At 36.4% G+C, this 26,467-nt stretch overlaps 1 protein-coding gene across 2 annotated transcripts in view; it reads left to right on the top strand.

Annotated features, from left to right (window-relative positions):
* Positions 1-21,572, top strand: part of AEBP2 (AE binding protein 2) — a 41,151-nt gene extending 19,579 nt beyond the window's left edge. The window contains exons 3-9 of one of the 2 annotated variants that reach the window (XM_054282124.1): positions 1,056-1,163; positions 8,551-8,737; positions 13,689-13,813; positions 15,443-15,510; positions 17,714-17,827; positions 18,085-18,151; positions 19,446-21,572. In XM_054282124.1, the coding sequence (XP_054138099.1) occupies positions 1,056-1,163; positions 8,551-8,737; positions 13,689-13,813; positions 15,443-15,510; positions 17,714-17,827; positions 18,085-18,139 (657 nt within the window). In that variant the 3' untranslated portion in view covers positions 18,140-18,151; positions 19,446-21,572. The remainder of the gene's footprint in view (positions 1-1,055; positions 1,164-8,550; positions 8,738-13,688; positions 13,814-15,442; positions 15,511-17,713; positions 17,828-18,084; positions 18,152-19,445) is intronic. The other variant, XM_054282125.1, reaches the window with a different exon arrangement.
* Positions 21,573-26,467: the final 4,895 nt, after the last annotated feature.

Genomic DNA, 26,467 nt, shown 5'->3' with positions numbered 1-26,467 from the left:
TCTCAAAACTGAGGAGTGACAGACCCCAAAGGTTCAGGGACTTGGCCTTGTGTCAGTGGGTGTGGATCAGTCCCAGCCACTGAGGGGTTTCCAGCTTTGTCTGAGTAAAGCTGGTTATGGATCTATTGTACAGCAAGAACGTAGAACTCCTGTGGCTGCTTTTTCATTTGGAAAATAACATCTTTTGAAGGGTGAGGGGGTTTTATTCTCCAAAAGAGAACAAGAAACTGAAATCCAATTAGTTTCCTGCATTTCTGAAAACCTGTGTTATGAACAGTGCTGTTCCTGGGAACTTTCTTTTGCTGTGACAAATTAGGGCTTTACCTCCCTTCACCCACAGACCTGTTGAGGAAATTCTAATGAAAGGCAAGTTCATTGAGCTTTTTTATTCCCTCAGTTACAGATAAACACAATGAGAGAGAGAAAAGCAGCATGAGTGAGTTCTGCTCCCCTTAATGCACTATTGTGCATGTGATTGTTCTGTACACTGGAATCACAAAACAGCCATAGATTTTGAATCCTATGAGAATTGGTGGCTTCCTTCATCGGGAATTGAATGTAAGGCCCTAACTAGAAGTATCTGGTATTCCAGAATACAAAACTCCAGTAGATAGATGGCATTGCAATTAAGAGTTTTTACTTTTTCATGCTCAAGAAATAACTTAGTTGCTTAGGAGAGCAAATAATTATATTTCTGTAACTACTACCAAGAAAATGCAAATTTTTCATTTAAAAATATTCTGGCTCCACATCTGGTGGATACAGATACCTAGTGCAGACCCAAATACAGCAGACCCTGTTGCTCTTGATTGTGTTTATCTGCAGGAGCATCTGTCTGTTGGTATTTTCTTCCAGTGACCTGTTCTTACTGAATACTTGGGGTTGTAATTATTTTTTCCTTGGTGAGATATGAGAAGTGTGTTTCAAAATAAATGGTTATTGTTCAAAATTCTTTGAAGTGTTGTGAGATGTAAAAACAGCCTTCTTTGCTAATGTGCTTTTTATTTACTGTTCTCTCTGACTTGTGTAAACTTACCACGTTTTTACTCTATTAGGTGTTTGTTTGCTTGTGGAAAGGTTGCAAAGTATATAATACACCTTCAACAAGTCAAAGTTGGTTGCAGAGGCATATGCTGACACACAGTGGGGACAAACCTTTCAAGGTAAGGCTCATTGTAACATACATTATCTCTCATTTTTAGAAAAATTCTCTTTATTTTTCCTAATACAATATGTCAATTCAAAAATACTATCACTGGAGTGAGCTGAAGAAAAGTGAGCTGAGCTTTCTTCTTTGCAGTAATAGTACCCAAAAGTCCTGTTCTTTTACAAAAGCAGGTGAAAAAACTCTTATTGCTTCTCTGTCCCTGTTTCTTTTAATCTATAAATGGCAGGGAGTGTAAAAGTAAATAGTGCTAAAGTTCAGGGGGTTTGTGCATTCTGAGGTTGAGCTGCTTGCACTGTAACAGTGAGGTATTTTCTCTCATACTTTACACTTGCTCATTGAGTTTTGGATCGTGGCTGATGGTGACATTCCTGCTTAAGAGCTGCTTTTGTTAAATTCAGTGGAAACACTGGCAGTGACTATGGTTCATTCTGTGAACAGAATAAGGAAGTCAGAAATGCAGGACCAGTGACCTGAGTGTATTTCCTGCACAGTTTTTTCTAACTTTCTCTTTCTTTCTCCCTTAATCTGTACCTGCAATTCTAGGTATAGTAGTGTTTATCATTCCCATATCCACCAATCCGTTATTAATGAGCTGCTTCATCCTCTTATGGATACAGTTGGGGCAGTTCATAGCTGTCAGTCCTGGATCACTTGATGGTAAGTCCCACCCACACTACTTCAGACTGAAGTTCTTCCATGTAGGATATGAAAATGAAATAGGATTTGGGGGTTTTTTTGAGTTTAGGTAGCAATTTATGCCTCCTGTTCTCCCATCCCTAACCTCACCAAGTTTTAGTCCCTGTCTTCCCTCTCTTCTCTTTCTCCTCAGGTAAAATCTTCCACTTTGTAAAAAATATATTTTAAGGCAGCTTTATAACTAAAAATACTTTCCTGTTACAGGGGTTTCTTTCTGTAGTTACATTTTCTATATAGGTTTTAATAATAGTTATGACAGAAAGCAAAACTAAATTAAACTCGAAACCAAAGAGTAAAAATAGTGCATTGCATGTGAAAAAGACTATTTTACCAAACAGATTTTTTTCCATACTGAACTGTGCAGTTCAGACTGAAAATTTCTGACTCAAAGTAACCACAGGAAAATGAGTTTTAAGGTTATCATAACCTGTGTTTGAAGGAATGAGTTTCTTGGAAGGATAGCATAAGGATCATAGATCCCTGCAAGTTTGCAGATATGGTTGTGCCAGGAACTGATCTAATCTTAAATCCTAATCTCTGATTATTAATATTATTATTATTAATAATAGTGGTAATAGTAGCAGTAGTAGTAGTAAAGAAAGCAACCACCAGTTACCAGAGGAAACTTGTACCTTAGGTTTTCTCTATTTTGGAATTAAATATTTTGTCTACCTCAAAGTATAATGGCAAGCTTTGTTCTTGGATCAAAGTCCTTTAATAGCTTAATCTGTGTTCTTATTTGGTCTAGATGAAAGAAACTCAATTGTAGAGACACTGGGTTGAAGAGGTGGCCATAGCTCAGAAACACCAGTAGTACTTCTGAGTGTCAGCCTTACCTAGCAAAACTGGGGTTTTTTGGCTAGGCTGGTTACAGCTAGAGCCCTAAAATTGTCCACAATTGTTTCTGCTAATAATCATCTTGTGTTCAATATCTGTTGTTTCACCAGCTGATTTTCTGTCCTTTCTGGTGCTCCTGAGGGAGAGAACAAAACATTGGAGGGTTGCAGTAGTTAATCATCCTGGCTCAATGTGTGTCACTGCAGCATTTTTTCATACTGTTGTCTGGAGTCCCTCTGTTTGTTTTTTATCCCTGTACTTCTCAATCTGTTCCTGGGAGCTTTGAATGGAGGATAATTGTGGTCTGAGTAGAATTTTGTAACATCTTTTGTTCCCCTGTCATTTATGCTGAAATAAGCTTCAGGGCTCACATGAGGTAGCCAAGCATGTGAGTGTCTGTGATGGCAATCTATTAATTAGCTGGCTCCTTTCCTTCATTTGCTGCTGCTTTTTTTTTTATGCTAACTTTAGAAATCTACTCTGAGACAAAAAACACTTGAAGTGTTGGATATTAGTCTTGACCAGTCCAAGAAGAGACTTTTATTAATTGTTTTGTGGCAGCCAGTCAAAAATGGAGCCTATGTGTCCATTTTGTGCATTTAGCTTGTCTCATAAATCTTAATTGCTCACCTTTCAGGGAAAGCCAGATTTTTTTAAAGTCAGAGTTGGTTTAAAGACCCGTTCTTGATAATTGCTGCAGACAAAATATCTCCCAAAACCTAAATTGCAAATGAAACTTCATGAGGGTGTACTGGAATCCTAACATAAAAGGAAGGAATCTTTCATTTTGGAAAACTTGCAGGAAGTAATCATTCAGTGTTTCAGTTAAAAAATAATGTTGGGATTTTTGAGGAGAGCTGTAAGAAGTGGTAATGGAAATAGTACAGCTCTGTGCTGTTGTCTGAAGAACTGCTATTTAGAATGTTTAAAAGAAAAACAAAGAATCTTAGCTAGGAAAATGACAACTAGAAAATTGGAAATCTTACTTTTGGAAAGGTAAATTAAACAGTGACCAGAAGAGAGTAATAAGTATATCACAGATTGATATATTCTTACATTTCTAGTGAAAAGAAGAGAGAAATGTAGTTTCTTAAATTGAGAAGCACTGGAGACTGTCTCAAACATAACTCCCTTTGGCATAGAAGGATACATCCTTGTCCAGCTCCCCTTTTGCTTGCAAATGGGCTCATTTTATGTAGTTGCACATTTTGGGTTTAATTATCTCTTTTTGTGATACACATGGAGTTGTCCTTTGACTAAAAGCTCCATTCAGCTCTAAATGAGCTGTTCTGCTTTCCTATTGGAAGGTCTTTGTGGGTTTTACCTGCCCTTACCATTCATTCCTATCAGCCATGTGACTGTGCAGTTCATTTGTCGCAGAAATGAAATTGCAAAGGCAAAATGGTTCATATTTTCATGAGTTTTTCCTTTTTTTCCTGGTTGTGTGGCTTAGTATGTCCCTCTCATCATGAATATTGCAGTACCTATGTCACAGAAAAGGTAAATTTCCTTATGGATACCTATTTGACAACCTACTGTTGTCATGCTAGCTCCTTTTTTCTTTGGAGCAATATTTTGGTAGTGTACATCCAGCTCCTCTCTGAGTCATTTCCTTCACAGTCTGATTTTAGCCAATCCTTTTCATATTTTTTTGTCATTGTAGACCTTCATTAAATATAGGTATTCTTTCTAAAGACATTTATTATGCTCATATTGTACATGATTTTACTGAGAGTTGAGAGAGTAAACCCTCAACATTATTATTTTTTAGATCTCTTACTGCACAATTTTGCAGCTTTTTAGAAACCAGTGGAATATTGTGGATTATCATCAGCATACAGGGCTGGTCCTGTTGAGGGTTCAGGAACTTGGCTCTCAGACCTTATAGACAGGATGTAAAGGAATAATCTGCTGAGTCAGAAAACATCCTGGTTTCAACAAACTGCCCTTGGCAAGTTGAAAAGAAGTGAATATTATGATATTCCATCTTTCTTGTCCTTAACTTGGCTGCTACAAGTATTGGAATAGTTAAGAGAGTTGTGACAACCTGTGTTTTCCAGCCTGGTTTCTGGTGTAGGGGCAAAATTAAATTAATCAAGTATTACTTGGCACTGAAGGTTACTTGAAAACACATCAAATGAGCTCTTAGATGTTGAGCACAATGAAAGGACAAATGGAAGATGAGCAGAAAATAGTGGGAGATTTTATGCAGAATAATCGCATAAAATAAAAATAAAGTAAAAATTTAAGTAATAATACTTGCATGTAGCATTAGGATTGGGGTTGTTGATCTCAAAGGTCTCTTCCAACCTAAATGAATCTGTGAGGATGCATGTGGGAGTGCTAGCAGCTGCTTCCACCCATGGATTCCAGTGGATGTGCTCTTCAAGAGCAATGATGCAAGGTTTGCTCCTGTGGGGTAAATGTTTCTAGAGACAACAAATGGTAGTGCACAGGTTCATTGCAGGCTTCTCCTTAAAATGGGGGAAGAATGTAGTATTAAAAATGAAGTTGGGTGCTCCCTGTAACTTCCAGAATTCATGAAGGGTGGCTGCATTTGATACAACCCTCAGTGTAATGCTTGGTGAAATGTAGAAAACACAGGCGAGCAGCTCCAGTCTTCATTGGCAATTCATGTCTGTTACTCTCTTGGCAGAATATTTTCTGTCCATCAGAGCATTGCAGATGTAAAATATAAAGGCACTCTGCCCAAACACTCAGATGTGGAGACAATAAGGAAGTTTATCCAGATGTCTAAACTATTTCTGTTAGATTTACTAGAAAAAATTACACATTGATTGACATAGATAGGAGATTTGGTTATTTTGAATTTAGAACAAAAAGCTGCATTGCTAGGTACTTTTGTATCCTGTTTGTTAAAGTCACTGGTCATTACTGCCCATTAATAATGGTGGGTATGGGTACACTGGAGAAATTAAACTTCTTACATGTTTACTTCCTTTCTCTTGAAGTAACATATCCACCAATCCGGACCCAATCTGTTGTATTTCAAATTCAATGCAAAATTTTGAGATTTAGGTTTTGGGGGAAAAATGACAAGATTGGTTCAAAGTTGTGCATAATAGTTGAGTTGATTTATTAGAAGGCCTCTAGAGCTATATAATTATCTGGTGGGAAGCTGATTTGGTGTGACTTACCGTCCAGAGATCCTGAAGTGACAGCCTGAACTGCTCCTTTATCTTTGGAGAGAAGAGACTTTACCCATTAGTAACGGATTGCTGGATATATTATTTTAGAGAAAAAAAAGAACAAACAGGTAAGATTTTTTCATTCTCCTCTTCTCCTATTTCCTGTCTACTGCAAAGGCATTCTCTGTCATCTTTGATCTATCAGCTGTTGATTATTTGAAGACATTATCAGGTAGTCTCAAAGTACACAGAATCTGAATGTAATAATTTCTGCAAATATTTTGTACTGTGGCTGTAGACTATTAATACACTTTCTGGAAAAAGACAATTTCTAGTTGCGAGTAACAGATATTGAGGATCTAAGGATGTTGGTTTAGGGATTTTGAAAGTAAAACTTGGGTAGAGCAAGAAAAGTTAGCAGTAGCTTCTGTAGATAATCCATATAGAATATTTGGGATTGTTTGCTCTGTACGTGACAAGAAAAAAGTTATGACATCATGACTAAACCTGCAGTTTGTCATAAAACAGTGTTTCCCATCTGACAAGAAGTCCAGTTATGGTTTGAAAAGTTTTAGAAAAGTGCCTGACACATAGTTTGTGCTTTTTTCCCAAAGATGTTCCCTTTTTGATACCATATTTAACTTGGAATATGATAATACATGCACTGTACCAAGGCTTTATGTTATTTTGGACCTATAGCAGGCATTGTTAAAACTGAAGTTTTAGTTTCTCAGTGTGACTGAATTTCAATATATGGGCTGGTTTCCAGCTATTTTTTTTTCTGATGGTGTTTGTGTGATCAAGAGCTGGAATCTGAAGTCAGGAGCACATTAGTGAAAGTTAATCCTAAATTTAGATTTTGTGGCTTACTTTCATGCAGCTGCCTTTATGGGCAAGACAGCTATTTCAAGGACAAAAAAAGGAGAGGAGAAAAAATGTTTAAACTGATGCACACATGCATTGTAGACTTATCTGTTGATTGGGAGTTGAACAATCTTTCATAGAAATGCGTAGTTTGGATTCAAGGTCAGCTTGAGGGGTGTAGCAATCTAATTTAGTGGGTGCTGGCCTTACCCACAGCAGGGTCTTGGAACTGAATGATTTTAAAGGACCCTTCCAACCCAAACCACCCTGTGATTCTGCAAGTGCAGATTTTAAAGAAAGGAAAATAGTGTTTGTGTTAGTGTAGTGTAATGAGATCAGCATCCATTGTGCTGGGACTCACAGGTGTGCTGCGATTTCTTCCACTCTAAGTCACTAGAATCTAAGTAGACAATATTGCTGTTGTTTGAACATGGGAAATCTTAGGGCAAGGTAAAAAGGCATACGGGGGATTTTGGTAGAAATCTTCACATTTCTTAAGGTGCTTATTAGTGGGGGAGACAGGGAGGAACAAATACAGTGTGAGGGTTCCTCAAGGTTTTTGTCAGGGAATTCTACATTTGAGTTAGTTCATTACATAGAGAACTTTCTCTAACTCTCTCTAAGAATTCTTCCCTTTTAAAAAACACAACAAACACGCCAAAAAAAAAGTGAAGAACTTTCATTTTTTGCCTGTTGTTTTCTTGAAATCTGTGTACATACTTTTAGTCCTATAGCAAGTATTAAGCACAGTTTTTCTCTTTGTGGACACTGTATTTTACTACTGATCATGGAAAACCAATTGCTAAGTCTGAGGCAGAAATAGATTTCTCAGTTCTGCCAGCACTGTTAGAAAACAGCACAGTTGGGATTTAGGGGCAAAAAGTGGGACATGTGGAGTTCTAAAGCTGTTTTCTTGTCTTCCAATCAAGAAGAAAAATCAATCATATGGATACACAACTAATTGCAGCCAGTGATGAAATGCATGTTCTAAAATTACTTTTCTATTACCCATGTAAGCTCAGAGAACAATAGAAAAGGGTTGTGCTTCCCTCTCCAGTGGTATAATTTAAATATTTCTTTTGCAAATAAAATAATTGCAAATATGAATCAGATACTTATAAAAGTACCAATAATTGTAGCCAGTACAAGCTTAGTTGCTGCTGTCATTGTTTGTATGTTTCTAATTGATTATTGTTGGATCTTATTTTTCTGTTGAGAGAGGACATTTCCTTTAAATGAGAACTACCATAAATGCTCCTGAAGTAATAGCAGCATCCCAAAATAAATGTATAAATAATTGTTACTACAACTTTACTGAAGGTAGTTTTAGACAGAACTGTAAGGCAGCTGTTCATTGACTTTTTATAGCGTTTACACAGAGCATTGAGCTGTTCCAAATTTCATGTGGGTAAGGATGTATTTGTTACTCCTGCCTTGTCACAAGAAAGGAGGATGTTAGAGGATGTTACTGTTACCAGATGGAGAGCATTGGAGAGGTGTTGAAACAGTAACAGTGTTTTGAAAGGCAAGGGAATGTTGGTCTATGAAGAGGGGACTTTGCTAGTGCATGGCTTGAGATTATTTTTATGCTATACAATAAAAAATATAGTATGGCATAAAAAATATTGTATAATGAAATAATTATTGAGAGTTAAAAATTTCAAACAAACATATTTCAGAATACTTTTTTTGTTTTTCTTTTTAAGAATTGCATGGTCATTAAGAATTTGGTTTTGCTTTAGTGTGTTGGAAGTTGAGGCAGAAAAGTCACCCCAGGTTGTTGAAGCTCCTGTGCCACACAGGCACTGATGCAGTTGTTGTGTTTTTTCTCACTAGTGTGTAGTTGGTGGGTGCAATGCCAGCTTTGCATCTCAGGGAGGACTTGCCCGTCATGTGCCCACACACTTCAGCCAGCAGAACTCTTCTAAGGTTGCCAGCCAGCCAAAGGCCAAAGAGGAATCTCCATCTAAAGCTGGAATGAATAAAAGAAGAAAATTGAAGAATAAGAGGAGACGATCACTACGTAAGTGTTCCGCAGAAGTTCTTGAAAGGTTTGTCTTGGAGGGAAAGTTCCTCTTCACCCTGGTGGTTTCTCTGCAGATTTGAATCTGGTAGGGTTGGCATTCCTTGTGATGGGAAGAAAACAATTCCAGGTTCTGTTTGTGTTCCTTTTCAGGGTAAATCTCTGTGTGTCAAGGAAAAAGATCAGTTTTCTGTGAGCAACAATTGGAGTTGCCAATTGAAAGAAGCTTTTCATTTCAGAGTTGCTTTTTGTTTACCGACTCTATTACTGTTGGAAAGGGTTCTGTTTAGTGCTAATGAGATCTGAACTTCAGACAGAGATTGCAGATTCATATAAATTAGAGATAAATGCATGTTATATAAGCTCTTTTTTGAGCACAACATTTCATTATGTTAATGACAGTTTTATGAGCATAACCAAGATCTAATTTTGGGCAGAATTGACTTGCTATGTTTTTTTAATCTGTCTCCACATAGTTGCTGTTCATTAATTTTATATGAACCAATGTGCTGAGAGGTGTGATTAGTCATTTAAAGTGAGAACTGTTTCCTCTAGCAAGAAATCATCACTTCCCCAGTACCTCTTCTAGTCCATTTGGACCTGTAGTTTGATTCCTGAGTTGTCCTAGCATTAGACTAATAAAACATCTAATTTCTATAGAGATTCTAATCTACAGAAATAGTTAGGAAGGATTAGGCAACTGTTAAAATATTTCACTTTGGGCTATAATTGCTTTGGATGCAACTCTCCAGTACCAAACTGACCAATTGCTAATATTAAAGTGTTATTCTGTTATTCAGCATTTTAGAAGAGACATTAAAAAACCCCTTTAGTTTTTTTTTCTGCTGGTGTGTCAACAGCTGAAGAAAAAACTACATGTATTTTTACTTGTGGTGCAAAATCCATCTTAGAGTATTGGAAAGTAGAACAAGATACCTTTTTTTATGAACCACTGGACCTTTTAAATCTCATACTGCCCACATTTTTATCTCTCCAAAACTCTTCTGTAGCAGAACATGTAACTGTATCCATCCTTCTCTTCTTGTGAGGAAATACAGTTTCCAGTTATTCAAATGGTACTGCAGCAATGGATTCACATACTAGTGGTCTTAGGTGATTACTCTTTATCGCACAATTGTGATTTATTCTTAATACCTCACCTGTGTTTAAGGAACTTTATGGAAATTTATGAAGCAATGGTCATGTTTCTGACTTGCATGCACACCAGCATGTCCTGGGAAGTTACATTATCTTCTGGAATTCTGAAAAGTTTCCTTAAAAATTCTTATTATTCTTAAAATATAAATGAGCAAATTGTATTGTGAAACACATCTTAAAAGTAGAGATTTCAAGAATTCCTCTGGTTTTGGTTCAACATTTAAAGAAATCAGAAAACTGTTCCTATCCTTTTCAGAATTTGATTTTCAAAGAGCTTTCCCTTTCACTGTGGAAATCTGGGTAAATGAGAAGGGAAGGCTGATCAGTGAAGGGTTATGGGCTCACTTTGCAGTATCTTTTTGCATCTTAGATGTAAGAAGAGAGACATCTTGAGATAATTGCAGCTTCCTAAAGGATCATCATGATTTGTTGACTGTTACTCAAAATATAAAGGTCTAGACTGGTCACTTGAAAATTCTCAATTTCAGGAGTTTCCGAGTTGCGTGTTACCTTGCTTCTCCACATTGATTTTGTTAGGTGGCTGATTTAATGCATCTTAATTAATTTTCACCCCACTATATGCAGAAGTAGTTTATTAAGTTGGCATTTTATTAGCAATTGATAAACATCATATTATATTATTTGACTTCCAAATTTCAAAGCAGAGCTTCATAATTAAAAGTTCAAATCACCTGTTAATGTACTCTGGTTGTAATGAGAATTTGCTGCAGAAGTTATGAATGAATTTATGGCAAAAAAATGGAAATAATAAGTATTGTGTGAATGTTAAAGACCAGACTGCGGTATTTGAATGGTCTGCTGTCTTGATCAAGTGTTGCACAGGAGGAAAAATGACAGCTGCTTGAGCAATTTCTTATCTTCTTGCCTCTTGAGACAAATGCAATGCTGGCTGTAGACTTTTGCCTTGGGGCAGAAATCATCTCTAACTGAATTGGGAACTGACTACTGTAATGTATTTCTCCAGAGGGTGTGTGACCCAGAAATGTATCCAAAGTTGATGGCATTTTCTAAAATGCTGAGTATTGGCAGCCTTCCTTTCAAACTTTCAGTGGATTATTGTTGGTGAACTGAAGGTGACAAGGGGCTGATACAATCTTGCTTGTCTTTGTTTCCTAGCTTAGTTTTAGTTAAAGAGTGAAGTGTGCAAGTTTGTGTGTTTTGTCTTTACAAGAAGAATGGGGGCAGGCAAAACCTTTATCTAGGAAGCCAAAAGAGCACAATTTAACATCATTAAATATTTTCAGTTTAGAGTATATAAACCAAAATACCTAAGAAAGATTTATATTTAGATATTTTAAGTGCCCAAAAGGAGAGATGTTTAACACATGTAACCAGGTTCTCTGCAAGTTCTCCTCTCTTACAAGGACTTAATGATATGGATGTAAACAAAATGACATTTAATAGTGGACAATCTGTTTAAATCACTTGCAGATAATAATTTGACAAAAGCTGGCAGTTTTTCAGCACAAACAATTTGTCTCTGAAAAAAAAATGTTGTCAGTATGTTCTTTCTGCCTCATGGCTTTATTAGACCCTGGCTTTTTTTTAAAGGTGTAAAAGGATTACTAAATATTTATTGACAATTAATGGCTGATATATGCTGTAACTGAAGCAACCTCATGTATAAATTCTTAATAGTTTAAGTACAGCACATTTATACATTTGCTTCCTGTTTTATATCTGAAGGTAACACCTTTTTGTGAGAGAATGTATAATGGAAAATGAGACTTGACTGTGGCTGTACGTGATGAGACTAGAGTCTCCTAACTGATACTTTTTAAAGAAAATTTCTACTGTTACTTAATTGTTTTTTTTAAGATCTTGCCATTTTAAAGTGTTTTACTTTTCTTTTGTCCTGTCTTGTGTTTTTATGTGTTTCTAAGTTTGAAAATCAGCCTTTTATTATAAAAGCTTGTTTTACTGGTGGCACCCTTTTAACTGGTCACATTCATAGTGCTATAGAGATCTTATTTGTCTTAGGAATTTTGATGTAGAATAATTCAGGATTAGCGTCTGTGGCTTGCTTTCTTTTCTGGGTGGCCTTTTTTCATGTTCTCTCACTCATGCAGAGGGGCTTTTAGAACCAAATATATTGCAAGAGTGCACCTCTAAAATAGGTCACAGTATTGATGTTCTGAAGCTGTCTTGACTGCAATATTGTCACTTGCTTTTTCATTGCGAAGATGACACTGTAGTTATTAGCATACATGATAATCAAGTTCACAGGAGGAATATAAGAGAGATAAGGAAGCTTTCTGTCCATGATATGTTCAATGAGACTCTATTACTTCTGTAGAGCTTGATTTTCATTTGGTGGGTTAGTGATATGATGATGTATTTTATTTGACTTAAGGAACTGATGTGTACTTGGAACTTGCATTATTAAGCCTGAATAGAATACTTAAATCCATTTTCTCAAAATCATTTTGGGGTAAAGAAGCATAGAAAAACTAACACTTAAGAATAATATCAATAATTCACGCACTTTTGAAAAATTGTACCCTTTCTTCTCAGTCTGCTGAATGTTTTCCACTGCAAATCCTGGAGAAATTTGCTGCATAAACCTAAAAGCAAAAATTTGTTGGTTTTTCTCCCTTCTTTCCATCCTCCCTCCTTTCCTCCCTCAGAAATATTTATCAAATATTTATATGCTTGCATCACTGAGCACCTGCAGCACGAGCTGGGGTCCTGCATTGGCACTTAGAGTGAGAACTCGTTGCAGTGAGATGATTGCCTAATTGGCAGTGTCCAGCTGAGATGGAGCAGGGACAGAACACAGTGTACAGATGAATGCTTACCAACAATCAGCCCCAGGAGTGCAGCAAGTGCTAGCTCCAAGTGCAATTTGTAGTTCATTTGGAAGTCATGGATACAGGAATAGAGAATGCTGCTGCTTTAAATGAAGGCAGCAGAAGTTTGAATCAATGTTTGTGCAGATTTCGGAGTAATACATAGTTGATAACCAGTTGCTATTCTTAGTTTTAATTTCAGTGTGTTATTTAATAAATTGCTGCTCTCAAGTAAGGCTTTAAAATGTGAATATTTTCATTCTGACTTTTCAGCTAATGTAATGTATTTACAGTTTTATATGGTATATTTTAAAACTTTTCTGTGACATATTTCTAATACCATGCAAATATGTTCTTAATAGCAATTATTTTTTAGTGCAAGTACTTTTAGTGTAGAATTGATGGACTTTATTTTACACCTTAAATCAAAATTCAAAAATTTTTCTATTGTTCAAGAAACACTTCACTATAAAAATCCTTTTCTAATAGGAAAAGGCCTTTATAATGCCTGCTGGTTTTATACTGGTTGTAAAATCTCAGATGGGTGTTAGCTGTGCTTTACTCATTATAAATTGAAGGTCAATGTGTGATGCATGCAGCTTGTGCTTCTTCAGTAGAAGTTGTTTGCTAATAGTCCAAGAACATGGAATGGCAACTTTTACATGGAAAGGAATGTGTAATGGTGTGCAGTTTTTCACCTGACTGTTCAGCATTATTGAAACTGAAATGAGTGGATGTGGTTGCATTTTTGGAAATAGCTGTTTAATTCACAGGGAGTGTGTTTTGAGCAACCTTGAATTGTGCTTCTCTAGGAAAAAATTCTGCCTCAGTAAAAATGATGTTTTCAGTTCTCTGACAAGGTAGTGCTGCTGACAGAAGGATCAATTATTTACTAATGACACTTCAGACCTATTTACATGCTTGAATGCGTTTGAATGCTTTCACTGTGTTGAACACTAAGGATCTCTTTTCCTTTTTTCCAGCAAGACCTCATGACTTCTTTGATGCACAAACACTGGATGCTATAAGACATCGAGCCATCTGCTTTAACCTCTCAGCACATATAGAAAGTTTAGGAAAAGGCCACAGTGTTGTATTTCATAGTACTGTAAGTATTTATATGATGAATTCTGTTTGTTTACCTTTGTGTCTAAAAAATCCAATCTTTCAGAAAGATTTCTGTTTTCTTCTTACTGCCGTAGACATTTAATCAGAAATAAGCAATAGTGGCTCTTTGGTATTGTTGAGCTGTCCACTGCTGTTAGTAAGTGAACTTTTAAGAGATATTGGTGGTAATTGTTCTAGCTCACAGATTGAGTGGATTGCAACATTTCCTGATCCATTTGGGGAATGTCTAACAACAACTTTGTGTTGCAAAAGAAAATTGGTTCTATCTTCTAAATAAGAGCACAGTTCAGATGGCATTTCCAAGGTCATGACTGACAGTGGTCATTTATCAGAAGAAGTGTTTTTGGTGTATAAATTGAATATGTAAAGATGCTGATCTGAAATATGTGTTTATTCCCTTTTTTCCTCCAGTTTAAAAAATACAATCCTTAATAAATTTATTCCCATCTCCTTTTTTTTCTTTTAATAAACTTACCACCAAAATACTGGGGAATTGCTGGAAGGAGGCAAGAACCAAGTGGGGAACTTTTGTTTGGATAGGAAAGACATCAGTATTACTTTAGAAGAGTTCAAAGCAGGGATAAAATACTGAATTGGGGTAGAAGGATCAGAAGTTTAAAAAATTGAATAACCTCAGATTTTCTTAAGCATGTTGGGAGATGAGGGCATGTAAAAGGTGGAGACTTGACTGAAGAAAATAAGTAAAAGATGGGACAAAAATGGGGAGAGATGGTTTTAAATTGGTAGAATAGTCATGACAAGGAGTGCTGGCTGACATGTCTTCAGCTACAGCTTAATCCTGGTATGGGATTCATACCCTTGAACTACCAGTCTCTTTCCATAAATAAAAGATTTTGTGTGCATGAAGCTTATTTCACCTTGTTCTGCAAGGCTGAATACCTGTAGCCTCTGTTGAAGATCTTTTCCAAATTATTTCTGCTGAACTAAGGAACAGATATTACAATGATTGAAAAATGTAACCCTGTCGTGCCACTCCCAACTTTTGAAGTGGCTTGACTTATTTCTCTAAAACATTTAAGCACTGAACTGTTCTCTGGTTTTAGCTTTTTCAGGTATTTCAGTTCAGTGGCCACATTTTTAACTAGTATTTAAACTAGTTACATAGTTTCAATATATTGAAACCTTCTAAGGCAGTAAATTAATCCAGTGAGATGCCTACCATGCGCACAGTTTACAGCGTGAAATTGTTTTCTTTTTCCAGAAGAGGTCAGTAGAACTCCTTGTCTGATTTGAGGCCACTGATGCACATTTGCTTGGAATTTCCATTTTGTTTCTGGGACAGTGCAGGAAATGTAGAGAGTGTAGTAAGAATATTTCCAAATGAAGCTGGATTAAGTGGACATCTTCTGACTGAATTGTGGTTTTCACTTAAAAACCTAAATGGACTTAAGTTCTTTGCAAAACAATTTTAAGTCTTCAGAGCATATTTATTGCAGACACACAACTTTCAACTAGTATTGCAGACACACAACTTTCAACTAGTATAAAAGTTTGCTTTCTATGAATGTCTAGTAGGACATGAAGAACAACAATTTTTGAGAAAAAAATCTGTAATTTCGTTTTAATTATGATTTTGTATTTATTATAGGTAATAGCTAAAAGAAAAGAAGATTCTGGCAAAATAAAACTCTTGCTTCATTGGACACCAGAGGACATGTGAGTATATTGCTAGTGACACATTTTAAGTGGGGAAAAATTTACAGTGGGATCAATGAACTGGTCCTAAATTATTTTGTGCCTGTGAATATTTGACCTAAAGCTGATATTTTAAAAATGCTTTTCAAAAAGCAATTTAGATGTTTAGAAATTATTAAACAATGAGTTTATTGATTTTTGCTTTCACTTTCAAGTCTTTGGGCTCTAATACCAGTTCAGTTAAATTTCCACCTGTATTTTTAATGCGTTTTGTCACAAGTTTCAATTCATCATGAGAGACAGTAGCTAAAATGTCCTTGTAAAATAGGCAGTTTTTGGATGCCTTTTAGGGCTGATGGTAGTATTATATCTAACAGCATTCTGAAAATTTTATTTTTAAAATGAATACAGATTATATTATTTTACAGATAAAGACAGTTAATTTTATTTTAAGATAAGCATTAAGAAGTATGCAACACTGGGAACATGAAAAATAAATAAAAGAAATTTTTAATACAGAGTTGAATGAATTTTTTGCTCATGCAGGTGAATTCACTATTAGAATCTCTGCATTGGAGAGAGGTTGTTCAGACATATTAAGATATTTCCAAGGAAATTTAGATTTGGTTGATTTGGTTGGTCAGGTCAGAGGAAAAATGTGTTCTATATTGCTGTTTGCTGCATCTTGCTAGGGTTAGATGGGTTAGGTAGAGTATGTCTCTCAGGCACTGAATGATGTAGTTTTGAATTACTGGGTATTGAGTTCATTTTGATTATTCCATGTAAGCAGAGGAGATGCCCAGGTATCCTGGCACACGCCATCAGTCTGTTACCCTGTCAGGGCACTCACACTTCAGACAGTGAAATGCACTCAGGGTGGTTCCTTTCCACTCCCCTGAGCTGCTCATCAGCCTTCCCCATGGAGCTGGCAGTAGTGATTTAACTTCTACACTGAGTGCTCTTGAGAAACTGCACAGCTTCTCCAGGATGTCCATATGTTTAGGGTTTTGGTCAGAAAAAGTAAACACAAGTCTTGAAGTCATTTCCTCTGCAAGAGGGAAGTAGCTTCTTGTGGGCTGGGAGGGTCGGGGTTGTTTTGTTGGTTTTGGTTTTTGTTAAGAGCAGGAATTTATCTTTAAAAAATCAGCTTACTGACTGGTTTTCTTTCTGTATATTTCAAATCTCTACATGTGAGAAGTTTTCTTTTTTGCTGTTTGTATCTTAAGCATGTTGCTCACTGAAAATGTCTTCCCAATGTTGGCTGTCCAAAACCTGATTTTTGGCTTTATTTAAAAAAACTCTATGATGTTTTTCCACCTTTCAAGATCCATGAGACTTAGTGAATAAATGGATTGCCTGCTGGGTTGTTCTCCCTCCCCCTCTGCCCTGTTGTTTTTAAATTTTTTCTTCCTCCTTCATCTGAAAGGTTTAATTGGAGAAACTCCTTTTCCTGCTGGGTTAGAGGTTCTGGGTTTTATTTCATGTTTTGAATAGCTTACCCTAAAAATTGAATTTGAGTTGCAGCTAACTTTCATGCAAAGTGAAATAATTTGCAAAAGTCTGTGAAGTTTGGCTTTGCAGAAAAAGAGCCACTACATTCAGTTTTAACTGTTGGGCTTCTCAATTCGAAACCTATTTCAAAGACACCTTAATTGCAAACTCCTCCCCCAACCTGAAGTTAATCTCTTACTTCTGGGGCATGTAGAAAATTTTTAAAACCCCACCAAAAACCCAAAGAGGATAATCAAACAATTAACTTCAGCAGAGTTGGAGCATTTTGTCTTTGAAACCTTCGAGCTTGGAGCAAGGAAATGAATGTAACTCAAAGCTCAGTGCCTGCAGTGTGTCCTGTCCTTTAATTAAACAGAATCAAACAATTTCTGCCAGTGGTATAAATTATTTTCAAAGATCTGGTTGTTTTTTCTGTTACCCATTTTCACATTAAATTGTTACAGGGGAGAATGTAGTGCCATTATCATTGTACACTCAGAATATATTTCTGGAATGATCTAAATTCTCTTTAGTGTCTTTTCAAACCGAGAACCTGAAAAACTTCCAAGTATAATGTGTAAAGATTGGCTGCCTATTCTCACTCTGGTGAAGATGCTTTTTAACCAGGGAAATGGGAAATTTGCTTCATATGTACTAGTTTACCACATAATGTTATGGTAAGAACACCAGTTGATATTTTTTGAATATTTTTATTTTATTTATTTATTCATAGTCTGCCTGATGTGTGGGTAAATGAAAGTGAGCGACATCAGTTAAAAACTAAAGTAGTTCATTTATCAAAACTACCAAAAGATACTGCCTTGCTTCTGGACCCAAACATTTACAGGTAACATCTTCATTTTGCAACTTTCTCTACTTGAATGTAATCTTAAGCCTCACTTAACTTTTTGACGTTGGAAAATCAGGATTGCTAATATATTATACACCAGATCAGGGAGCCTTGGTACTGTACACGTCCAGGAGTTAAGTTCTGAGGTCTTAAGTTATTTCAGAATTACTTCTTGAACTAAACTCTAGTGACTGAGAAACGGGGAATGTGTGTATTTACCAAGTGTATTTTACTTTTTTGTGCTTGGTGTACAGAAATTCTAGTAAAGGAAGTACATACAGTGGAATCCTGAAAGATCACTTCTGTTAAGATCACATACTGGTTTGTATACCAATTTTTTTAAAGTCCAAATTTATCTTTCCATATTATATTCAGCTGTAATACATGCAGTATTACCTTGAAACTTGTACTTGTGTTCAAGTACTGTTATTTTTTATTGCAAGATTCTTTATAGGGGGACAAAAGGGAACAATTCATGTTACTTGTCTTTAAACTACTTTCACGTTTCTGTTTTTAGGCCCTCAGATTGGCTTCTAATCCATCTGGTTTCTAATAATTTCCTGATTCTCCCCCCACCCCTTTATTACTGCTCTCCCATGATTGTCAGTACCCACAGTTCTGTGTGTACAGTTTTTAAAGGTAATCTGAAATGCTTAATTCATTCTGAAATTTTGAGCATCCATAGATCCATATGTGATTATATTAAAAATCCATGAAAATGGCTTTTGGAAAGTTTATCGTAACAGAAGTTCAGTGTTCCGATGTTTCTTCCTTAACATCCAGTGGCCAAGAGTCTCAAGGAGTAAATAAAACACTAATCTGAGGTCTTTCAATGCAATAAGCCTTTCAGTTCACCTTTAATACTCAGTGTATTTCACTAATCAAATTAATGAAAACTTGCTTTATGATATGAAAACCAATCCTACTGTATTTGCTATCTTTGTAAATGTGTTTTAAGTACTTACTTAGCCTATGAATCATTGCTATTAATGGTAAAATCATAAAAATGTTATGGTGAGATTGAATTGTGTGTTTTAAAACTGCTTAACACAGTGACTTTGATAATCTAATTGAGGCGTTAATAATTTTATATTGATTACCTTCGCTGAGCTGGATAGATTAGTTTGCTTTGAAAAGAAAAAAATAGCTTTTTAAAATAAAAATTTAATAATCTCTGGATTAAGCCCTTGGAGAAAAATTAGCAGACCTTTCTATTTCTCCCAAATAAACTTAAGGTCCCCACATGTAATGTTGTGCTCTATTTTTAGCAGTATGGATCAGTCTGTGATTGAAATGAGCTTTTGGGACCAGCTGAGGGAGCTTAATGATGTAAATTTTAAAACCAAAACTTCAAAAGAAATTTTAAAAACTAAAATCTCTTTTCAAGAGGAAAGGGTAGTTAAAGAAATTCAGTGGCAGCTATTAATGTCATGCTTTAATAGAAAGTCTGAAATAATTATCTGAAATGTACACTTCAGTGAGATCATCTGAAATGGCTCTTGGTTTTAATCAAATGAAAGTAGATTTTGTGTAGTCATGATTTCATAGTGCGTTCAGCTGACCAATGTGTACATCACAGGGTCTTAACATAAAGCTGTACCATCTTCTTTTACAGAACGATGCCCCAGAAGAGGTTGAAGAGGTAAAAACCAAGCAAGTGGGGACACCTGCAGTCTTAGTCACTGACAATGGATTTAGAAATAAAGTTGCACATTAGTCAAATCCCATCTTTTTTTTTTTCTTTTGTTTTTTTCTTTTTGTTTCTTTTTTTTCTTTTTTTATTTTTTTTTTTTAGAGAAATATTTATGCTTAGTGTAAACATTCTGTGAATGAAGTTGATGCTTCCGTGGAATATATTAATATATTACTGTATATCCACATTTTCATGGAATGGTACAGTGGGAGACTGAGCAAACACTCTTCTGGCAACTTAGTGGAACAACTAAAAGGCTTTGCATGCTTGCTTCTTTAAGCTGCTTTTTTCTTTAGTGAATACAGTAGTCTATATTTGATGAAAAGAAAAAGTAACCATCACCATTTCCTCCCGATTCCCAGGAGAACTGTTAAACAAGCTATTGGGCTTCCTGTCAGTGTTAACTAAACCTAACACAAGCCAGACAATAGAACAGCTACCAAGGGATGATCCTGTTGCCCTTTGAGTATGGTGGATAGTAATCATTCGTCATTTGTGATCTTGTGTCCTTTTGCAGCTCCCTACAATATGTTGGATTATGGTGTTGAATCAAATGTTGATGGAATGCTTGTCTTTTCCAGTCAACTCTGAATACATATAGTAAGGTGGCAGGATGTTCAGAGTGTTGCAGTCTGTCTGACCCCTTTGCAGGAGTAGTGTGGTGTGTTCATCAGGTCTGCTTTGGTGTGATCCGTATCAATGGACGGGTTTGGGAAACCTCAGTGTAAGCAATCAGTGTTACTGGTGATTTATTTTGCTTTTTTGACCCTCTAGGATCCCCATTCACTTGTAAAGTATACTTTATTTGGCCTAATGTTTTCTAGATGTAAAGAAAATGGTATTTTTTAAAAAAAGTTAATCTAGAAATTCAATCCTTTATGCACCAAAGTTGGCTTTGAAAAGGAAAGTAAAATCATTTTCTTGCTTAATAAGCAAGGAGCCGTGGATTTTTTTTAACTGACAAATAGAGATGCGTCTAACCTGTTAGTCTTTGTATGGAGACAAAAATGTTGCATATAGATAATAGGACATTGCTTGTAAATATTTCAGCAGATTTGTAATATATTTTTATATTATGAAATGTACTGTAGATGTTTTTCTAGAGGCATGAAAGTTAAAATGTATATATTACGGTAGAAATAATATTGAAGGATATTGTAATTCACTAGTGCTGCCAGAAGAATTGTTTAAAAAAAGCACCTTCCTTAACAGTAAAAAACCTTCTTTTACATACCTAAGGGACTATATACTACTGTTAGTATCTGTTGTAAGAACAAAATTACATTGAACATCCTTCCCAGAAATCTTAGAGGGATGAATAGTACCCATAATTAATTCATGGCACTCCTTTCTAATAGTGAACACAGAATTAGTTTTTTCCTTACTGTCGGAAGGAACTAATATGTAAAATTTGTATGGATATATGCAGTCAAACTGCAGAGTTAGTCCTCCTTATTGGGGAGGAATTTACTACAGTGAAACTAATAACCAGCAGTTTTTACACTAAATTTTTATTAAATAGATTAAGACTTAAAGTAACCCTTTGGTTGCAGAAGTGAGCATATCCTAATGTAATACAAATGCGTTCTGCATTGGTACTGACATAAGTCTTGCTTAGCTCCAGTGGGTTAAAAATGTTACTTATATACACAAAAAAAATAATCTTATCAAGGATATGAAGTGCAGATTAAAAGCACCACTAATATAAGATGTTCTGGAATGGTTGTTTAATAAGGGTATTATTCATAAAATCTGTAGTGACGTGACTTTATTTTTGGAAGAAATGCAGTGTTTTTGTTTTTTATTTTTTTTTGCTTGAGCACTTCACCTACTGCTTTTTCTGTACCTATAAAGTAATCCGTAATCTTTGTTTCTTTTTTTTTGAATTTGTTATAAAATTGCCAAATAGAAGTGTTTCAGATATAGTTTGTATTTGTATTTTTTTAATTTTATTGCTTCATGAGTTTCTTGTAAGTCATTTATAATTGACAGATGATTGTAGACCTTGCCTGAGTATTTTTTCTAATAAAACAAAGCAAACAAACCTCATACGCTTCACAATTGTACAATTTCAATGGAGTTTTCAAAAACAAATATAAAAACTATGCTGTTTCCTCTGTAAGTTGTAACACACACCTTTACAGAAGGAGGAATTCATGGATTTAATGTGGTGTTCATGTAAAATGTGACTTCTCCTGGGTTTGAGAAAACTATTACCTGGTGTTCTCATGGCAGAGTTTCTGCTTTGGAAGGAAAAATCAGTTTAAATAACAAACATCTGTGAAGAAATGGATACACTGGAGTTAATTAAACTTTCCATAATATTCAAAAGGTAAGTGGACATTTGGCTGGTGTTTACCTTGTAGTTATGGAAGTGAATTGCTAAAACTATTTATGCTTGAAAGTTATTTGCATTCTGCAAATTTTGGAATTACTCGGTGCTGTTTTGTTTCTAATGCCAGTCTGTTCTCTAAAGCCCTGCTGCATTTTTTTGTGTGCCCCTGGGTAGATTTCACTTTTGTTGGAATACCAGGTAGGTGGAACTGCCACTGTGTACTGGAGGGCACTGATCATGTTTTTGTTCTGAAAATAATCTTACTCTTACTCTTGAAAATTGTTTCTGAAATAATTGGCCTCTCCCCTTTTAAGTAATTCCATGTGCTTTGTTTTGAGATGTTTGGGATGTAACATTTAAAGGTTTCTCCCTGTCTTTCTCAAGAACATTTTCCAGACAACTACAGATTGCATTCCCTCCCAGCTTGAGTGTTTATTTTCTTTGTGGAGAAATGTCAGCTCCTTGAAAGTCACACTTTTCAGAAGTTGCAGTGCACACAAATAACTATGTTCAAACTCCCATTCTTTTGGAATGTGTTGGCTTGAATTGTACAGTTTTCTAAAATGGAATAACAGGATTTTTGAGTGAGGGATTGTGTCTTGGGCTTGAACACCAGCTCTGCCTGTTAAGTGGATGGAAATTTGTGTCTAGGAAAACTAGCTGGCATTTGGGCATAGCACACAGCTGATTGATTGATGCTAGATCTTACTCTGTTTGCTGATGCACGTAATAATTTGTTTATTAAAGACAGAGCAGAAACAAATTGGTATTTTTCTTACACTTACTTTGAGTATAATTTTCTCAAGTTACTGTGGGTCTTTCAGATTTTTGCCAAAATGTGCAATAGGTTGCATTATATTTTTCCTCTATAGTCCATGAAGTAATTATATAAAATTGAATTTCACATTGAATTGCACATTAATTCTGGACTGGCTTCACTTGGAACAAACAGGTGAATTGTGTTCAAACATGCATTGTTTCTAATAATTGAAATTCAAGTGGTTGATTTCTGTGCCCTTCAGCTTTTCAGTACTGTGTATGAATTAATTAGTGCAAAAGACTGGTCTTGTTTAATACTTCAGCCTGAAATTGATGGTTTACTCTCACTTAATGCTTTCCTGCCTTGACATTTTAAATTTGTGAGTGAACCTATCCTAAGTATTCCTCTTGTCATATTAATGTGTGACAAGTACAACAGAAAAAAAAATCCTATAATAGGAAAGCTGGCATTTAAAAAAAGTAGCTGAATGTATGGCTTCTTTCAGCCATTGATGCTTATTTATTCCAAGCAATGAATATTCTGGTAAACTTTGTTGAGTCAACTTTTATTAAAAATTCTGTATTGTGTTTTGTGTGAGGGGGAGATAAGCACCACCTGCACTACTGCTGTGAGCAACACAAAACCTGAAAGTTTTGTTTAATTTGTAATTTCTGAACTTACTTAAAAATAGGTACCAGTTCAGATACACAGCAGCTTGCTGTCCTTTCAGGGGTGATTGCAGGACTGGGAGTTATTTGTTATTCCCAGGGCTCCTGGTGCTGAGCTGTCCTCATGGAGTGACCGGCCCAGGAGTCAGTGTTATCCTGGGTGCAGACCTGGAGAAAGAAGGGAAGAAGGAGATGCTGCTGTGAGTTTGGTGGCTGTTGGAAGGGTGAGAATTCATGATACTGTGCTCAGCTCCTGTGGAGGGATGGAATGTAAGAGAATAGTGCAGAAGGTGGTCTCGCACCTGAGGAGTTGCAGCTGTGCTAATCACCAAAGATCAGGAACAGCCCTGCCCTTAACAGGCCACAGCTGTGCCCAATAAGGAGACAAGTGCTACAAAAGAGAGGGTGAGCTGGGTGAGGAGAGAGTTGGAGTTTGTTGGCTGTGCTGTGAGGAGCTGTCTGTGAGAAATCACTGACAAGGTATGGGAGCTTTGCAATGACAAGCTCTGGACTGGAATGAACTGTAGTCTAGAGATTTAAGGCTCATTTTCCCTTCTCTCCCACATACATCCACGAATTTATCTCTAACTCTTACCTAGAGGAGTTAAAACCAGGATGTGTCTGATGTGGTAATGTAACTTAGTGAAGTAAGGAAATGTAGTTCTAAGGGTAAAGAGAATAAAATGGTGTTGATTACATAGAAAAAGTGGGCTGTTGGTTGTCAGCCAGTTGTGGATAAATTCAAGTCCTGCAGTTGTTTGTGGAGATTAATATGCTGTGATTGATGCTACATTATTTGTTTTTTCTAATTTTAAAACTGGCCCTTTGAACTTTTGTAAATCCTCCTCAGTAGTAAAGCAACAAATACTAGTAATATGATAAATCTGTTTATTTCTTCCCAAATGAGAGATAATTGCTGATAACATCCCCTTGGCTTGGCTTGTGTACAGGAGATTTGAGTCCTGTCTGTTGGATGCTGTTCAAAAGAATTGTCAGATTTTAATGTCCTTGGTGTTTTGCCTGTGTTTGTAGCCTCAGTGGAGGATGGGAGATCTCACAATGATTTACTGTGAAGAACTGCTTCTGGTTTGAGACAGTCAGTAGCTCTTCTGACTAGTCAAGGGCTACTGACTGCCTCAAAGGGTGAGACATGGAGAAAAAGATAAACTTGGAGACCTTGTGAAATGATGAAGGAATATCCCTGTGGTCAGCTGCCCTGGTTCTGTCATGGGCATCCCCAGCCCATTCCCTGGCAGGGCAGCATGAGAAGCTGACCTGTCCTTGACTGAGTGTAAGCTCTGCTCAGCAAAAAGTAAAAACTCAGTGTGATACCAGCACATTTCTCATTCTAAATCCAAAACAGCACTCTACCAGCTACTAGGAAGAAAATTATCTCCATCCCAGCCATAAGGTATAGGACTAGAAATTGAATGCCCCATCCAGACTCTCAGATCTCCCTTTTCTCACTGTCATTGTTCAGTTGTGTTTTTTGGCTTGTTTCATCCATGAAACATCGTGTCTAAGCTCATGTGGGATTTGCACAGACATGTGGAGTCAACCAATGCCTGGTTGATTTTAGGAGGACATTGTTATGGATATTTGACTTGTCTACGTCGGTTCACATCTCCTGTCTGAAACCCAGATTGTGAAATCAGGGGGAATGGATGGATTACTGAAATCAGAGGAACATGATGTTGCTCGTGATTCATTTAAGCCAAAATGCTCAACATGAGCCACTTAAATGTGTCTAGGCACTGAAATATATGCTCGGATTTACATAATTTCAAGGCCAAAAAATTAGTAAATGTATTGTTTTGGGAGCAAAGCCTTGGAATGTGAGATTCAAGACTGCCCCTAAGCAATAAAAGCATTTTAAACAGTTCTAATTTTAAACACTTTGCAGCTTTTATATCCTAGTGAAAATGAGGTAGGGGCTTGGACCCTGCTTGCTTGTTCTTTCTTCTTGCCATAAATATTCTCTCCTAGAGCATGGAAAATAAGTTAATTACACTTAAAACTGTTTATTGCAGAGCAGATGTGTGCATACAGCAACTGTAGCTGAAAGCCTAAGTATTTAATTAGCAGTTGCCTGCAGCTGGATTCTTTCTTTTTAAACAAGTGAGGAGGCAGGAAAGCAGAAGAGGATGTCAGGAGACATTCTGCTGACAGTGAGCAAGTTCATGTGTAATTACTTATTAAAAATTTCCCTCTGCCTCTGTCCTCAGAGCCATCATGTGGTGTTGCTGCCTTCTCATTGTGCTGTGCAGCCACACATGAATTCTGTGTCTTTGCTGCCCAGACACCTGTGCTGCCTCAGTCAAGTAACATTTGATGGGGTTCTATGGCCTGAAGATAGATCTGAAGCTTTTCTAATAATCCTGTGCTCATCTGGTAGTTTTGTTGTGACTGTTCCCTCTGCAGTTGTTGAGATTTGCCACTGATGTGGAGACTGAAGATCTGTGTTATGGTCAGAGCTCAGAGTGGGGACAGACTTTCCTCATGGGCAGAGCTGTATGGATTTGCTGCTGGAGGTGTCACATAGGTTCTACAGGTCAAATCCATGCTGTGGGTAGTTCTTTGTGCGGTTTACATCTCATTGGCTAGTTAGAAATAGCTTTTGAAATGGGCAGATGCAGATAAATGTTGTGTGTATGTTGTAAAAATTTCAGAGCACTGGTTTGTGGATAAAATGTGGCCTCTCTCTTGAAATAAGCTGCATTTCTTTTTGTTGAGAAGTGAATTGCTGTGGAGGAAAGGTGCAAACAAAAGTTTACCTTGGCTGATGCCTCATCTGGCTAATTACTACAAGCTGTACAAACTGCTCACAGTAGTTACTGATGCACTTATCTCCTTGAACCCCCCCTTTTTTTTTTCTTCTTGGCTAAGATGTTTGATAATTTTAATCTTAGAAGGTATTTCATAATTTAATAACTATTACATGGATTCCAGTGGGAGCTGATTTCAGCAGTAGAGGATTCAAAGATATTTTGAGCTGGAAGACAGTAAATATCAAGTAAATAGCAAGACATGCAGCCACACACTGTGCAGTTTACAGAAAGTACAAGTGATGTTCCTGTCCCACCCCACTGCTCTCCCAGGTGCTCAGATCCCACATGTCATAGTACATTTCCACTGTGTGTGTTTTAGGATCAAATCTAATTTCGCAATGGTCTGTAACCAA

This window comes from Melozone crissalis, unplaced genomic scaffold (assembly GCF_028551555.1).
Source record: "Melozone crissalis strain CALT ecotype California unplaced genomic scaffold, PUWL_Pcris_2 ptg000033l_1, whole genome shotgun sequence".
In the NCBI taxonomy this organism is placed as follows: domain Eukaryota; kingdom Metazoa; phylum Chordata; class Aves; order Passeriformes; family Passerellidae; genus Melozone; species Melozone crissalis.
The sequence above is the reverse complement of the archived record's forward strand: the minus strand, read 5'-3'. Positions and strand labels throughout refer to the sequence as shown.